The sequence below is a fragment of the Fukomys damarensis genome, unplaced genomic scaffold, assembly GCF_012274545.1.
Source record: "Fukomys damarensis isolate Sample0158 unplaced genomic scaffold, DMR_v1.0_HiC HiC_scaffold_16, whole genome shotgun sequence".
Classification (NCBI taxonomy): Eukaryota; Metazoa; Chordata; class Mammalia; order Rodentia; family Bathyergidae; genus Fukomys; species Fukomys damarensis.
Genome location: NW_022900928.1, coordinates 126,115,175 through 126,133,162, shown reverse-complemented (window position 1 = coordinate 126,133,162; position 17,988 = coordinate 126,115,175). Strand labels below are relative to the sequence as shown.

At 41.3% G+C, this 17,988-nt stretch overlaps 1 protein-coding gene across 1 annotated transcript in view; it reads right to left on the bottom strand.

Annotated features, from left to right (window-relative positions):
- The window catches only part of Col4a3 (collagen type IV alpha 3 chain), an 82,230-nt gene extending 64,754 nt beyond the window's left edge, over positions 1-17,476 (bottom strand). The window contains exons 1-10 of the mRNA XM_010611959.3: positions 17,464-17,476; positions 10,954-11,162; positions 9,823-9,906; positions 7,816-7,905; positions 3,954-3,998; positions 3,334-3,378; positions 2,669-2,731; positions 1,960-2,013; positions 1,162-1,188; positions 547-624 (exon numbers count right to left, since the gene is read on the bottom strand). Of these exons, the coding sequence (XP_010610261.1) occupies positions 547-624; positions 1,162-1,188; positions 1,960-2,013; positions 2,669-2,731; positions 3,334-3,378; positions 3,954-3,998; positions 7,816-7,905; positions 9,823-9,906; positions 10,954-11,162; positions 17,464-17,476 (708 nt within the window). The remainder of the gene's footprint in view (positions 1-546; positions 625-1,161; positions 1,189-1,959; positions 2,014-2,668; positions 2,732-3,333; positions 3,379-3,953; positions 3,999-7,815; positions 7,906-9,822; positions 9,907-10,953; positions 11,163-17,463) is intronic.
- Positions 17,477-17,988: the final 512 nt, after the last annotated feature.

The following is a 17,988-nucleotide window of genomic DNA, read 5'->3' as shown; positions in this document are numbered from 1 at the left end:
GAGAGAATGAAATGTAATGAGATCAAGGCTGTAAAACCCCATAAAAGGAGTTGTAACCCAGTGCAGGGTTGATCCTGGCACTGCTTTTAAGTGTGACTGACCTTTGTTGACAAAATAAGCCTTTTCTAATTTTACTTCCATTCTGCTCCTCTCTGCATATTACTTAACCAATTCCTTCCATAACAATATAAACTCATCCTTGATTTCAACAAACACAGATTAAGTGGAATATAACTTCCCTGAAGACTATTTACATTCAGGCATTCAGGAAAGCTTGGGAGAACAACTTTTAAGAAGAGATTGAAAGACATATATACAAAATCATCTTTGCATATCAGCATCATATAGTTTCTTATAAGGTAAATGCTTTAGAATGAAATGAGGCAGACATGTAAAGAAGAATAAACTTGAATATTTGAAATGTTAAAATAGGAAGAACAACATGGAGGAAAGAGAGGGGGAAGAAAAAGAGAGAGAGAGAGAGAGAGAGAGAGAGAGAGATGGGGGCAGGAGACAGGGAAAAGGTTTCTGCCTTGATTGCTGTACCTGGAATCCTGGGAATCCGGGCAACCCCGGGTCTCCTTTTCCATTGAGTTCTAAATCTTCTCCTTCAGCGGGAGCACCCTTGAAAATGGAAACATCTATCAAACTTTATCAACTTTATGTTTTCAAAACTCATTTAAATACTTATTGACAGTCATACTGCCTTAGGGATAAGGCTGATTCTCAGGATACAAACTTAAACAAATAACTTGGAATTTTTCCCCTAGACCAATCTGAAGAATTCAAATCACATCTGCATTTTCTGAGCTAACAATTTAGGAGGAAAGATATAGGGCAAATAAGTCATTTCCCAAGATTTCAAAATTAGTGGCAATTCCTGACCTTGAGTGTGGGTCTCTGAGCATGAGATCAGTTTTCTTCCCCTGGACTCTGTATCCATGAAAGGTGACATAAATATATATCCTTGAGACCCATTTATGACAAGAGCCAGAAGAGCTGTTCAATAGGAGCAATTATCATGTCCTACTTATGAGTTTGGAATTAATAAAGCCTAGATTATGAAATCTGATTTGCAATGGCTTACATATCATTAGTTAATAGCCCTTTTCATACACATGCTTACAATTTTTCAATAATAATAGTTTACAAGTGACTTACCTTTTGTCCTTTCAAACCAGTAGGACCCTAAGAAAAAGAATGCATATTAATAATGAGGTAACTCAAATACCTGCACTCTTATTGTATCCTTCTCTGTTACTCTGCCCTTTCTCCCACTGTCTATTTCCAACTGGCTTTTCAATATTTTCCAGTCTCTTCCTTTAAACAAACCAACAAAATTTCCCCTTATCTCCTGTCCTCACCCCGTACTTCCCTGTCTCACATCTCACCTGAAAATTTCCCATTCTGTTCATCTCCTCCTCATTCCTCATTTCCAACTCTGCCCCCAGCTTCATCCTGCTATGAAATTATCCCTTGCTAAGGTTAGCCACAACTTTGATGTTGCAAAAACTGATGCCAAAATGCCATTTCCCATCTTAGCGGACTTCCCAGTGGCATTAGGCAGTTGCTTGCCAATCCCTCTACTAAAGTGCTGTTTTCCCCTTTTGCCTCTCCTGTTTTATAGGCTCATTTCTTTTGACCTAGATGTTATACGATAGAGCGAAGTCTGGTTCTAAGGCCTTCAAGCTCACTTTCCAGGTGCTAGAATTCTGAGCCTCGCCTCTGAGCAAGCCAGCCTATTAAGCATTTTTTGTCTGAATATCTTGAAAACAAAACAAAATCTTAGAGTTTGCATTCATTCATTCATTCATTAATTCATTCTCTATTAGTCAGGCATCTATTACGGCTACCCCAGCCTTTCCAAGGTCACGGCAGATTTGTGTACATGGCCATGTACAATAAACTGGTTTATTTATACTCTATGTTTATAATGAGGAGTAAGAACTGCAAACCTACTGTGATCCCTGGGTATCCTGGTGTCCCTGGAAGTCCTGGAAATCCTTGTTCACCCTGGAAGACATAAAAAATTTGTCATTAATCTTAGTTGTTCTAGAACAGCGTGTTTACATAAATATCCCCATTTCTCTCTTCCAACCATGCAGTGACAAATCTAAGTAAAATAATTGAGATTCCTTATGGCTACTGGGTCATGAGGCTGAAGGCCAGAAAATTATTATCTTAACTGAAAACAGGATTAGAATCTACTGTTTCTCAAACTGTGCATGAAAGGCAGTCTAATTGTGCCAAAAACTTTTTAATTGCTGCTTCCTTAAAACTTTAGTAATTAGTTCATTCATGGCCACCATGAATGAGAAGAGTTCAGTTAGAAAAAAAATAGGGGTAAGTCAACCTTGAAAAGCTGTCTTTCCTTTCCAAAGACTAATTTTGCACTCAAGGCTTTTAGTTTCTGATTAATATGCACAAACTCTGTTGAAAATAACAAGTTGAACCCAGCCCCCTATTTTCTTTCTGTGGGAAAACTTCCTTAAAATACAATTAGGAAGCAAGGAATGAAGAGAAAGAAATAGGAAGTTCCCTGCTTCAAAATCATATTGCCGATTCAACTAAATCAATGTTTCAAGAAAGAACGTTTCCATCTTGTTGCTATTTTCCCTTGATTTATTGATTTGACAAAGCATGTTTCAATCATGTGAGCAGTGCTTACCTTAGAACCATTGCATCCCGGTAATCCAGGAGGGCCATATGGCCCGGAATGGCCTGGGAGGCCCTAAAAAGAGAGCAAATCTCAAAGCCCAGGCAAAAACCACAAGGCTGGGGAGCAGAAAAACCAGTTAGGAAACCAAGGGAATATATGAACTTAACTAAACAGCTACTGACACATAAAGGGTGTTTAGTTTAAATTTAAATTTTGGCTTTTGATATAATTTAACAACTTAAATAGCACAGCAAATCAGACAGACTAATTGAAATGAAAATTATCAAGTGAGAGATGGATATATGCAGTAAAGCAAAGGTTTTTCTACAGTAACTGAAATCCCTTGACATGCTGCTATAAGGTGGGAGAAAGCAAGGAAGAAGAGGGACGTATGGACAGAGGGTAACTATTTTATTATTCTATGCTATTAAACAGAATCATCTTATTCTATTCTATCTATTCTACTCAATGCTACTCATGTTTCAGGAGATATGATCTAACTCATATGTCATACAAAAACACATTTTAATGTGTCACTCAGGTCTAAGTTGCCATTTTCTTCCTGGAGCAGATATACCAGAACATATTTCTTTGTGCTATTGTTTTAATGTCTTCAGTTGGATGAGCTCACTTTTAATTTTTTTTAGCCACAGATTTTTTTTCCCATTACTTACTGGAAGTCCAGGAGGACCTGAAAATCCTGGTAATCCAGTTATTCCCTAAAAAAAAGAGGAGGAGATGGTAAGAAAAACAGTTCCAAAAATGTTCATTCTGTGTCTATAGTTATTTCCCCTGCAATAATCTCTTCCTGCAGCTATGATTGGGGATGCGTAAAAGTGATTAGAAAAACAGAAAAGGTTTGAAGATCTTTTGTAAATTTGACATTTGTAGAAGTTTTAAAAAGATGTTGTTAAGGTTGACTTTGGCATTGGTGGATAGATTTTAAAGGTATATTTTGCATATAATAAAGTGCTTGCATCTTCTGTGAACAGATTAATGAATATTTATTTGTGCACAATAATTTCCACTGATCCACGGTGACATAGCAACCCCATTACTCAGGAAGCCTTCTTCGTGCCCTTCCTATCAGTCAGCACCCACCCTTAATGTGGTGCCACTATTCTTACTTTGCCCACTATGGGTTCGTTTTACCTGTTTTTGAACTTCATCGAAGGAACCACACTTATACACTTCCTTATTTCCGACATTTGAATAACCTTTATGCTGCAGAGTTGATCTTTTTAAAAGAAGAATGTTCATCAGACAATCAGAATGGACTGGTTGGACTACTAACCCTTACACCTTTGGGACCGGTGAATCCTGGAAGTCCTGGAGATCCCTAGATCCAAGGGAAAAAAGAAGAGGTGAGCACTGTGGAAACTTATTTGGCGCTAAGAAATCCATACATTCACAGCTCCAATCTTAGTCATAGGCCACGCTGCATTGCTCTTGCGGTCGTTTCATTGTTAATAAGGTTCAAGTGCTTGCTTGTTTCGTCTCACAAAAATTTATTCCAGGGCTGAGAATGCAGCTTGGTGGAAGAAGGCTTGCTTAGCATGTGTCAATCTTTAGGTCACCCTCTTTTCTGTGCCCCTACATTTGCTTACCCACCATCCCTATTGATTTAGAATCTGCATTTGTAATGCTATTCTTTGGTGATTTCTTGCACGTTAAATTCTACAAAGCTCTACATCAGCCAGCCAGCTGTTGGGTCCTGATAAGGAACGAATGCCACAATTATAATGGCAGAGGAGAATAACAGTCAGTGTTTCCATGCAGGAGAAACACTTTATTACCAAAAATACTGTATGCCCGACATGCACAAGTAACACAAAATGAGGTAAGGACGGCATGATCCACACATAAACTTGCTCTGGGCACATAATACAGGTTTGAGGCCTTCTTTCTTGGACGATAACCTTAAATGGAGAATATTTCAACTGAACCACTTGCTGTAAAATTTCCACTGTCCAAAAGCCACTGGCATCACGCCAGAGTGTTTCAGTACATTTCGGTATTTTTGATAATCGGAGAAAAGGGTGTTACAGAGTATTCTGAGATAGGACTGTCAAGGCCAAAGCCAGCCTTTCCTGTATGAGGTGGAATTCCTGGCCCCATGGCCACATTCAAGGCTGAGCTTTTTCTTGGCAGGAGGCCGAGTAATGCAGAAGGCAGAAGAGCGGCTTACAGGTTTTATTTCCCCCTTGTAAATTTCCTCACGCAGAAAATATTGAAATTGAGAAAGGAAGCTTATAATTCTGAAAAACCTCTTTGGTCAGGTTTCAGTGTTCTCTAATTGTCTGCTTCAGGTTGAGTTTTGATTCGAGGCAGTGCATATCTATGCACTGTGCTGTAAAATAGGAATTCTATGGCAGCATGACCCAGATTTTTTGGGTGAACTTTATGAAATATCCATGCATTGGTAATCCATCCAAGCACCATGTGCTGACAACTATTATTTTAGTCGATGGCTGGCATCTCTAAAGACAGGGAACAAGCAGAGAAAGAGATAGAGAAGGAGAAAAAGAGGGAAGGCCGATTTAAATCTAGGTCGGAAGTGGTGAGCTCATGAAGTGGAAGGAAATGCCAGGCCAAGCCCCCGAAGGGTGAATGGAATTTTTGGAGTCTGCGCAGAATTGGAAAGACTTTTCAAAATCAGGATCAGAAGCCAAAGAGAAAGAGAATATGTACACCAATGTGACAGACATGGAAACAGGAGAATTTCCCCCAAACAGACACCTTCTGCATTTTTTCCTGCACAATGTTGGTATCAAGAGTTTCATTCTTGTATCGGAAATGTGGTATAAGAAATATTTACATTTGATCTTCTCTTGGTTCCCAGTACATGGCTCCTAAAATTCTTATTTCTTGACTGATAAGGGTGGGAAGAACAGCTTTGGTTCTCATATATGGTCTTTGATTCCACTTACAGACAAAGAGCGCCTAAATTGCTTGGGTTTTTCTGGGGATAGAAACAGCTTTTATTGAGATGAGGCAAACTTGGGGCTCTGGATGGAGGCTGCTTCCCAGAAAGCACCCAATGGGATTTGAAGCTTGGGACTCTCTGCTCCAGTCCCCACCCTTTCGTGAGGGGAGAAGAGCTGGACACTGAGTTAGTAACTAACTCATCGTGTCTTTGTGAGGAAGCCTCCCAAAGAATCCCTAAATGGTGTAGATTTCAGAATTTCCGGGTTGGTAAGCACCCACGTACCAGGGTGGTGCATGCCAACTCCATGGGGTCAGAGCCTCCTGAACTTGGGGCTTGTTCAGCTCTCACCCCCGATGATACCGCTTCAGCTGGCTGTTCATACATTTTGTTCTTATGAACTGGTCACCAGAACCAAGTGTTTCCCTGATTTCTAGGAGCCGTGGAAGCTAACTAGCAAGCCTGAGGTCATGGGCACTCTAGTGTGTAGTTAAATTGGAAAGAAGAGTGGGTAACCTGGAGGCCCACTACTAGTGACTGGCATCCAACCTGGGGTGGGGTGTGCAGTCCTGTGGGCCTGAACCCTTACCCTGTGGGATCTGCTCTAACTCACAGCACCTAGTGTTATAACTCAGTAGTAGATACCCAGTTGGACTCCAGCTAGAAAATCATTTAGTGTGAGGGGGAGAAAACCCCACATAATATAAAAAATGTTTTGAATTTGGATTTTGCTACCCATTATCTGTGTGACCCAGGGCAAATTACTTAAGTATTCCACCAGTTTCCTCAGCCATGAAATGCAGTTACAATGGGAACAAGGCTATGAGACACCAGGGTCAAGACTTATGGGGTCAGTGTGAGGAGCAAAGGAGATACAGTGAAGAATAAATGGGGCTGGGGATTTAGCTCAGTGGTGCCGCCACCTGCCTTGCCAGCGAAAAGTCCTGAGTTCGATCCCCGGTACAAAAAAAGGAATAAATGGCTCGGCCCCTCAACAAAGTAAATACACAATATGTTGGCTTTGATTATCATTTAAATATTCTACACATTATGCTAATACATATTCTAATACAGTATGGAATGTTTAAAAGAATGCATAGAAGAATTATAATGATCTTTTTTAACTTATAGTTAATTCATAGCCTCTTGGGCACCCGTAGTCAGGGAAGTAAATGTGTACGTGAAAAAGCCCAGATTTAAGTCCAGCTAAGGTCCCCAGTAGAAAGAACAATCAGCGAATCCAGTGGTCAAGGAATTATTTAGTAAATCCTCTAGGGTATTTATCAAAACAAAGCTCTTTGTGTAATGCAGGCTTTAGGATAAAATTGTGTGATTTGTGTGATGGGTAACAGGCTCTGGTAAGAACCTTAGGAGCCCAGATTTGAAGGGACCCAACCAAGAGGAACCCATAAAGGGAGGAACAGACAGGAAGACAGGAGGAGAATCAGGGAAAATAGTGTTGCAAAAGACAAACAAGTGTGTCAAGTGTCAAGGAGAAGAGAATTATCTACATGTTCCGAAACAAAGCAGAGGGGCTCAAGTAAGATAAAGACACTGAAGTACCCACTAACAGTGGCCATTGGTGACTTTTGTGAGGATGTTTTCAGGGGAAAGGGAAAGAAGGCAAATAACCACTGGCCAATGAATGAGTATCAGAGAAACTTCAGGCAGCATGTTGATTCCTTCAGGAAGCTTGATGCAAAGAAAAGACACGAAGGATAGGGCAATGTTTGGCTACAGAACCTAAAAAAAATCTAGAGGGAGCCTGACACTAGTGTGGTAAAATATTTACATGTTTAGGCCCAGAAGAAAAAAAACCCAATATCAAAAGTTAAGCTGGAATGTACAGTGAGAGAGGACACACATCCTGAAATAAGGTGCTGGTGGGAATCCCCTCCAGTGATCAGGTGTGGGTGGACGAATAGGTCTCAAATGGAAGATGAAAAGACCTCATTTCCTCCAGCAGGAGAACGAGTGACAGGGCAGACGCAGGTGTAGAACTAGGACGGGGATGCAAAGGAAGTTGGTTGAGTAGGGACTTGAAGACAATGGTGATCACTTGCAGTCATCTTGGAATAGGATGCTGAGGGCTGAGCTAAGACTGAAGACCAGGAATTTTTCATGTATCCGCCAGTGAGCTAGGATGTGGAATTCTCTCTGGGGCCTCAGCAGTCTATGGGGTAGGCATGAAGAAGGTTTGGATGAATTGGGAGATTTTTTTCAAGCTTACCTTGGGTCCCTGGGGTCCAGGAGGACCTTCAGGACCCGGGAATCCTTTCTGGCCTGGAGAACCAGGGGGTCCGGGAAAGCCTTTCTCCCCCTGTTAAAACCAAAACAAGATGAGAAACACAGAGAACAGCAACTATCCAACAACACCCACACTCATGACCATAGTGTTCTCATCTTTATTGCCTTCATGGTAACATTTTGCATAGTTTTTCTTGGATTAAGAAATTACTAAGCAGCACTCTGTAGTCAGTGCATGGGTTTGATACGCCTGTAGGCTTGGTACTTTCTTTAGGGTTGTAGAAACCTGACTTCCCCAAGTAGTAGAGCTGTTCAGGGCAGAGATTAAGGGAAAGGGAATAAGGTGCTGAGGGAAAAGCCCCATCAGAAAAATCAAAGTAGTGGAGTATGCCGACTGAGGGCTGGAGAGTGGGACCCAGTCAGTAGAATGAGTTTTGGGGAGTGTCACTTAGAAGAACACTACCATGTAAGGGCTGGGGATTTGGCTCAGTGGTTCCACAGCTTGCCTTTCAAGCAGAAGGGCCCAAGTTCTATCCCCAGCACCAAACAAATGAACAAAAAAACCACTACCATGCAGTGAGTTTTAGATCTTTCTTGATTACACAAGAATTAGTAATTCAATCCACTGGCTAGGTCTTGAACGGAAGATGACGAGACCTTATCTTCTCCTGCAGGAGACACAGGAGATACTTCAAAGGTAGCACAGCCAAAAGTGTGAGCTAAATAAATTTTTAGAGGGAGTCAGATGGTACTGTGAAAAAGTCTCTGGAATAGTGAACCAGAGTTCATTAGGCCCGGTGATTGACCACATCCCACCAGTAAATAATCTTTCCATGGACACAGACCCTTGGATTACTCCTTAACATTAAGACTACTGGCTGATGTGTGTAACTTCATTATAGAACTGGAAAAAAAATCAAGCCAGCTATTTCATGTTTGTGAGTATGAATGCACACACCTCATAAGAAGTGAGTAAAAAAAAAATTGCTAGAGCCCATCCATACCTAGGTATTTTTTTCATATTCTAGAAATGCAAAGTCCTATCTTGCAAACAGCTGAGAGTCAGTAGTTGCTTAAATGCAAGCTGGATCCATAGAGAGGGTTTTTCCAACGTGAATCTGAACAAACAATCATAGCTTCAGGAAAAACACCTAAGTCAAACTACATATGAAATATAAAATAATTTAAAATAGATATAACAATAATAGTTATAGTTAGCACATAACTTATATGTAAATCTTTTCGTCTAAAGAGCTTGAAATATATTTTCTTAAAATATTTTTACATAGCCTTCAGTATCGTTAAACAATTAGTGTCTATTGTTAAATAATTAGTGTCTCGTAGGAAAGAATTTTGCAAACAAAGGCAAACTTTAATTCTGCCCTCGCCTTTATTATCACAAATTTTAAAAAAGTGAATGGAGCGAATTAATGAGATTTCACAGCATTCCTGTTTTTCTGGAATTCTGCAATGGAGCTAGTGTTTCTATTTCCCTCGAATGAACTTTGGGCTCAACTAGCATGCAACTACAGCACGTTTCCACCAGGGGGAGATCTTGTACCAACACAATGGAAAAACATCCATGGGTTTCAATGTTTATGTCAAAATAAGCAAACCACTTTTTTTTTTTTACTTTTTTAATGTTTAGCAAGATTGTGAATAGTACATTTATAGGTAGAGGGTTCCTACACTTCTTTTTCTGCTAACTTGTTACTGATTCTCTAATAACCAAGAGAGTTAACAATCTAAGTGGCAGTATTTATATAAAATATCTGAGGTTTTCTTTGTGTGTGTGTGTGTGTGTGTGTGTGTGTTTTCTGGTATCTTGTTTTGTTTTCTCTCGGTTTGTTTTTTTTGTTTGTTTGTTTTAATTTATATACAATTACTTAAAATTGGGTTTGGGGAATGGAACAACATACTGATGATCTTTTGAGTGTGAATTACTTGATGCCACTTATAGTGAGAAAATCAGAGTTAAATTTTCTTTTACCTTCTCGCCTTTGGCGCCACCGCAGAAACACTGGCCTTTGTCTGTACAGGCACAGCCCTGGGAGGAAGGAAACAGGAAAGATTCCTTTTAAAACAGCTTCATAGATCGCAGCTGATAGGGCAACAGCAAACAAATTTCTCTGTTCTCTGAGAACCAGGTACTAAAGTGATGTGTGGCAGTACAGCAAAGGAAACAGGCAGAAAAGTAAGGACATGCTGCACTGTAGGAGAAATGTCAGGTGAGTGCACATAATTCTGTGGTACGTGAGGATCATACGTAGTTTATAAACAAGACAGAGTTAGCTTTTTTTTTTTTCCTCCCAGGAAAATAATTGGTTGGACCGTACGATGCTGCCACTGGTATCAGCGCAAAGGGGTCTAATATAGGCAAATTCTTAAGTTCTTGATTTGGCAATGAGCTAGGGGACCCTCGTCCTAGCTAACCAGTCACCGTGACACGTTTACAACCTCATGCTCATCACCTGTCACACACGAACGCTAGAGAAGGTCATCTTCTAGCTTGCGTCTGCCGGTAGAGGAACTAAGAGTAAAATAGCTATAAATCATGAATGTAATGTGTTCTGACATACATGATACGTTCTAGGGTTGTATATTAACCCTTGTCCTAATTTTATTTCTTCAGGTTAACATTAACAGAATTTTAGTTTGCTTTCCTGGGCGGGGGTGGGGGGACTATTAATCAATGGTAGAGGCAGAACAAGTCCAGGAGAGAGGCTGGCTAGTTGATCTGGAAATTTTAAAAATGCCCAGGATATTTCTAAGATAGGGAATTCGGTTTGTGCAAAAAAAATGGGCTCCAAATATTGACTGTATTTCCTTGGACTAGGACAATGTCTTTCCTGCCACTCATAGAAGGGGAATTCATAGTGATTTTCAGACACTCTCCACCGACCCTCACCACATTTGTGCACATTTTAACTTACATGACTGGAAAGTAGTTGACTGGAAGAAAACTATAGTTTCTCACAGTGCTGGTTATTTGATATGTGTAGAAGAATGATGCGTCTAATTTTCATGCCAGGTGTGTGGGGTCATTAAGTCATACTGTGACTTAATCATGCTAACCTGGCCTTTCTGGATTCCTAAACTTCTGTGTGAACATCAGTCACACATTCAAGGACCACGCTGCTAAGGCCGCCATTCTGGAAGCCTGGATTCTCCAGGCCGGCTGCCTCAGCATGGGCTGGACAATTTTCAGGAGAGCAGTCTGGGGCCAGTTCCCTAGTCCTGGAATCAGAAACTCCCGGGTGCTTCTCAGAAATCTGTGGCACCCTGGGGTGCTGGTGCCCGCCTCCTCAGGAGTGGGAACCGCAACAGTCTCTGAAAGGCACAGCCAGTTCTCAGAAGCTTCTGGAACACGATGTCACCTGTGGCATTAATTGGTGTATGCACGTTTTGGTGATGTCATACAGTGGGGCTTATGTGCTCCTTTACTTGGGGGATGCTTCTGTCCCTGGACTCAAACAAAGACCGCTTGAAGACAAGTCTCTCCAGGCTTTTGTTTCTAGAAGTGTGAGTAGGCATGGCTGAGCATGGGCACAGCCCTGAGGCCCACACTGAGGCCTCCATGTTGGGAGAGAAAGCTCGACCTGGCCAGGGCTTGGCGCTCCAGTGCACGTGGAGCCCCTGCTTTTAAATGGACAGCGTATCTCTGATCCTTCAGCCATGCACCACTTGGGACTCTGAGTAACCCAAGGCCAGGGAAGGGAGAGGCAGATTCACAGTCTTTTAATCCCCAAGAAGGGACCAGGTGACAAGGGGCCAAGTTTAGCTTCATCTCTTGGAATCAAAGCCATGTTTGCCAATCATCATTGGAAACTTTTCACTCTTGAACAAATTGTTGGCTGGTTTGCTCCAGACTAAATGGGGCCCCCTTTCTGATGCATTCTCAGGGAGTATTTGCAGTTGTACATTTCAGGCTGTTTTCCCCAATGACTGATGGTCTCAGGAGAGAAGGAATCCTTGCCTTGCTCACATACGTCTCCCTGCCGTGTAATATGCACTGAACAGATGCTTGTGCTTGACAGTTGGCCATTTGTTGGTGTTCAGTTTGGACTTGGAATTTTAAGATATATGAATTCTATGGCTATTTTGGGGTTGGTGTGGTGAAGGTGCATTCTATGTATGAATTACAATTAAGGCAGGAATGGCAAAGCATAAAACTAGAGGCTTTGGCTTGTGTAAAACATTAAAATTGACACAAGACTAATTATTCATTAGTTTCTTTGATTGATGCCATTTTCTGGGAATATAATACAATAAATATTCTTGCATTTAGGTTCACAAATTATTGACATGTTCTCCATTTTTCTTTCTCCCTCTTTTTTCTCTGTATACATACACATACACACACACACACACACATTTTTGCCAAATTATTCAGAAGTAAACTGCAGAAAGCCTGACATTTCACCTCTAATACTTTTGTAACCATCTCCCCAAAACAAGAGTACATTCTTACCCAATTACAGCATTAGTATCAAAATTAACGAATCAACATGCATGCAATGACAGATTACTACTTTTAAATAAGTTCGTCAGCTTTACACAGGTTCATTCCTTAGTGACATAGAACATGAAAAGCTATTTGATGAGCAGCAAATGTTTCATTTTGTGCCTGAGACTTCATCTGAATTAATGCTTGCAACCTTGATTAACACACAAGGCTTCAGCAAGTGGTTCTTATGGTCTCAAGAACATTTAGAACCCACACAGTTAGCATTAGAAGTCAAGTGTGCACGCGTTGTCCCCGTGAGTTCCCTCCTTGCCTTGGGAGTGACTTCCCATCACCACCCACAGAGACTTGACACCCCTTTTTTGTCACACACAGTTTATCCTAGGCTTTCTTCATTATTGTCCCTAAGTTTGGATCTTGCGCTTTCAGGAGTAACATAATCGAGTTTTTGCTTGTATTTTGTTTTCACATTAAAATAGAAGCCCTGTTTGAGTATTCAGTACTAGCTGCTTATTAGTTGAAAAAGTTGGCTAAAATGAAGAAACAAAACAACCCCAAAATGGTGGTGCACGCTTGTCATCTCATCACTGGGGAGACCGAGGCGGAAGGATCTTGAGTTCAAGGTTACCACGGACTACATACTGAGACATTGTTTCAAAAAAAAAAAAATACCAAAACCAAAACCAAAAACCCAAACCCAAACCAAATACAAACAGCGATACGTGAACACTAGACATTTTATTTTAATTTAAAATACAGAAATGGACACTAATCTTCAATCTTGTGCGATAGAGTCTCGGGCTTTTGTCTGAGAATGCATCTGCTTTGTAGAGTTCTACTGTGCCACGCTTGCTAAATTGTACCCACAATGCATCACCCTTAACAACTTCCGGTTGAGTATCCTTGAAATAGGCCAATTGCTTAAAGACACCTGTGGTACTGCTTGAGTATAGAATCTTTCTTGACATTAAATCATATTTTTCTGTAGTGTTTCAAATACTTCCTTAGTTACATCTACCTGCCTAGCGATTTTGTTTCAATTTTGTTTCATCAAGTCTTCCAACACTGTTTTCACAAAAAGTTTTTATGCATTCATATTTAGTCAAGTTGTTATTAATGTTTACTTAAATTGTGTTCCAATAACAAGTGCAACTGGAGAAATTAGAGTAGAAACAATTATGTCTTGGTAATCATCAAACCTGTTAGCAAGGGCCGGGGATTTAGCTCAGTGGTTCCTCTGCCTGCCTTGCAAGAGCAAGGACCTGAGTTCAATCCCCGGTACCAAAAACAAACAAAAAAAAACACCACCTGTTAGCGAGACAGGCTCATGCTGGTGTGCTCGAGAGAAGACCTGGATCTTAGTTGGCCTCTTGCATTGAAAGTGTGGAGAGCTCTAGTCCATCCAACAGTTGGTTAAAGGGAGAATTATCGCGAGATGGCCTACCATACTCTCTTCCCATTGTGTCCATGTTGTTGACCGTGTGTGTGTGTGTGTGTGTGTGTGAAGCCCTGTTTGAGTATTCAGTACTAGCTGCTTATTAGTTGAAAAAGTTGGCTAAAATGAAGAAACAAAACAACCCCAAAATGGTGGTGCACGCTTGTCATCTCATCACTGGGGAGACCGAGGCGGAAGGATCTTGAGTTCAAGGTTACCACGGACTACATACTGAGACATTGTTTCAAAAAAAAAAAAATACCAAAACCAAAACCAAAAACCCAAACCCAAACCAAATACAAACAGCGATACGTGAACACTAGACATTTTATTTTAATTTAAAATACAGAAATGGACACTAATCTTCAATCTTGTGCGATAGAGTCTCGGGCTTTTGTCTGAGAATGCATCTGCTTTGTAGAGTTCTACTGTGCCACGCTTGCTAAATTGTACCCACAATGCATCACCCTTAACAACTTCCGGTTGAGTATCCTTGAAATAGGCCAATTGCTTAAAGACACCTGTGGTACTGCTTGAGTATAGAATCTTTCTTGACATTAAATCATATTTTTCTGTAGTGTTTCAAATACTTCCTTAGTTACATCTACCTGCCTAGCGATTTTGTTTCAATTTTGTTTCATCAAGTCTTCCAACACTGTTTTCACAAAAAGTTTTTATGCATTCATATTTAGTCAAGTTGTTATTAATGTTTACTTAAATTGTGTTCCAATAACAAGTGCAACTGGAGAAATTAGAGTAGAAACAATTATGTCTTGGTAATCATCAAACCTGTTAGCAAGGGCCGGGGATTTAGCTCAGTGGTTCCTCTGCCTGCCTTGCAAGAGCAAGGACCTGAGTTCAATCCCCGGTACCAAAAACAAACAAAAAAAAACACCACCTGTTAGCGAGACAGGCTCATGCTGGTGTGCTCGAGAGAAGACCTGGATCTTAGTTGGCCTCTTGCATTGAAAGTGTGGAGAGCTCTAGTCCATCCAACAGTTGGTTAAAGGGAGAATTATCGCGAGATGGCCTACCATACTCTCTTCCCATTGTGTCCATGTTGTTGACCGTGTGTGTGTGTGTGTGTGTGTGTGTGTGTGTGTGTGTGTGTGGCCTCCCTGTTGACGAGGCTCCACAGCCAGGTCCACAGCTGCTTTTCTACGCCAGGGTTAACACAACTGCTTCCAAATTGTTCCAGCTTTAATTCTCAGTTAAATCGGCAAGGCATGGTCTGCCTGTGCATGTGAATAATTGGGCTGACTAGGATTCCAGGGTACGTGAAAGTTTTGCTGACATGTTGATGCTCTTCCTGAACTGAATGAACTCAAAATTATGGTCAGGGCAGCTCCCTGCTGGATGGTCAGCTGTGGGTGTAGAAACGAACCCCACTTGTGTGATGGAATAGTGGCCCAGGCACTGGGGCTCCTGAAATATAGCACTTCAGTGATTTTGGATGGTGATGAAAAAAGCTCAAAACTTAAGACAGTAAATTCCCTTTATTATGCTTTTTTCTTCAAATACACTTTTTTTAATTTGGAAAAATATGTTTCAATAATCAATATTCAAATAAATTATTTGGCTAAAAGATACAAGGGCCATGTTTTCCTTTACACTGATTTTTATCCACTTTCATGGACCCATTTTTAAAACTTTATGAATACTTTTATGGGATGTAATTCATTAACTACTATTAAACACTAAATCACTTAAAAACCAGTGTGGCCAAAGGCTACAATAGGAAACATAACTGATGAATATTTCTTAAGCAACATTTTTACGACTTCTCCTTTTCCAACCTCTTAGTGTCCTTATATCGCTCCTTAATAGAATAAGAAATCATTTATCATGAACAGGAAGCTCTTAATGATACTGTGGCTCTGCCCCACCTTGAAATTCGGAAATGATCCAAGATTATGTGATATTTCAGCATTTTTTTTGAAAATTAAATAGTTGACCTTATGAGAATTGTTCTCTTAATGGTTGCATTCATGTTGTATAACTTCACTTAGAATGAAAAATAAACTTTCAATGTGGAGAATCTAAGAGGGTTTACAGGTTCAAAAGTCACAGAAATCATGTGTATACGCTATGTGGGTCCACCCATGTAAGATCTACTCCTAGCTTTGGTGAAAACTGACTGGAGCTTTGAGCAGATCAGTTAATCTTTCCACGTTGCCCCACTTGTAAAGGAATATCCTAGGATCTGCCTTACAGTAATTTTGTGAGAAGTTGAAATGCTGTCAAAGGCCACCTGCCGATTGCTGTGCTTTTAGTGGACTAAAACACTGGGGGCATCTCTCTCTACAGGGTCCCACGCCGAAAGACAAATGGGTAGTCAGCCTGGACTAGCCATGTTCTTCCTCCAAGAGTGGAGGGAAGGACTGGAAATTACCTTTTGTCACAGTATAAGCAAACTAACTTGTAACTGTCAACAGTATTTTAACTCTTATGAGCGCAGATGCTAGGTACCAAGTGTATTGTTTAATAAAGTACTGGTTGGAGACCCCAGTGGTAGACAGATGCCATGTCACATACATGACACAAAGAAAGCAAGAGCTTTCAGGGGTGCTGGCCAGTCAGCTATAGCACTCTTCACCTCTACTACCATAGTTCCCACGCATTAACAAGAGTCACCAGCACATCACCTGAGGGCTGCCCACGCATCCCATGTGTCACCTGACATCGTCTTCTGTGGTCTGCAGTGTGCCGTGGGTATGAGAGGCACCAGTTCCAGAAGCAGATTTCCTACATCTAAGTCCCAGCCCTGCCAAATCACTGATGTGACTTTCAGCCATTGCTACTGCCTCAGTTTCCATAGCTGTGAAATGAAGTCCCATCCGTTAACAATGGTAGAGCCTTTAGCAGAATAGTAGTGTATCTAGGATCCTAACTAAGGTCTATGGCTGTGAGCTATTTGGGATTTATTAATTTACCATTGCTAACTAACTGCTCACAAGAGCTTATCACTAGCACTGGTCTACAAGGAGAACAGTGTCTTACATTCCTCCAGCATGGCAGGCAGCAAAAAATTGTCATTTTACTCTTTAAACAAATAAAGGGGCTATTAAACACATGATACTTTTTCAGGTGGTTGAGCCCAGGTCTCTGCACATATTAGACAAGAGCTCTACCACTGAGCCACATCCTTAGCCTTTTTTATTTTATTCTGAGACAGAATTTCCCTAAGCTGTCCATCCTGGCCTCAAACGTGATCCTCCTGCCTCATCCTCCCTATTAGCTAGGATGACAGTACGGACCTCCACGTACAGTTAAGTACACCCATTTTTGTTGTTCAGTAATGGGCCAGAAAATAATTTCCAAAATAATCTTGGTTCTTTCTACACCCAGAACACAATATGTCCTATTTCTGTGCTTGATTGGGAAGCAGAGGTGGCCTCTCCTCTCTCCTCCCCCACACCCAGGCCAGCCCAGTCCAGTGGGAGGGGAAGTTGGCACCATTCACAGATAGTTAACAGCTCACTGAACAGGTCTGTTGATTTTGCATTGTGACTATTGACCCTGCCAGCCATTCTGCCCAGCCAGTCGCCTGAGGCAAAGGTTTTGTGTGGAAAGAAGAGCTGACCACAGCCAAACTGTGCCAGACAGACCCCTTTTGGGGCTGCCTTCACCCATGTCTGCCTTGAGCACTGACCTCCCACCTTGGCAGCTTGCCCTGCAGGGAGGGAGGGGGACACCCATAAGCACATGTCTGCAGGGCCCCTCCTACTTACCCAGAAGTGCCATCCCCGCACTTGGGAATCACACACATCTCACTGCAGCTGTCACTTCCCATCTTTCAGCTCCTGTCCAGGGAGCCATTGCTAGTCTAGACAATCTAAACCAGCCACCCATTTTTGATTTTCTGCATGGCAGTGGGCATGCAGATTACTGGCTCTGACAAAGCAGCTGGCAATCAGAGTTCATTTGGGAATAAACAATATGAGAATGTTTTGCTCGTCCCATGGCAGGGAATGGTATACATCTATAATCACTAATTCCAGATTCTTCCTCTTCTTGTCCCCAAAAGATTTTAAATCCAGGAGAACCGAGAAGCCCCCAACACTTGGGTGAGATGGGGACTCTGCAGGATCCCTCCATGAGAGCACCAGTAGAGGAAATGAACGTTCATCAGTATATAAGAATACCAGTGTTTTTTGAGCACCATATACGGTGCTGTGCTCAGGAGTCTCTTCCTTGTGTTCTATTTTATTCATACCTCCTTCCAGCTGATAGATGAGAAAACCATGACATCAAGA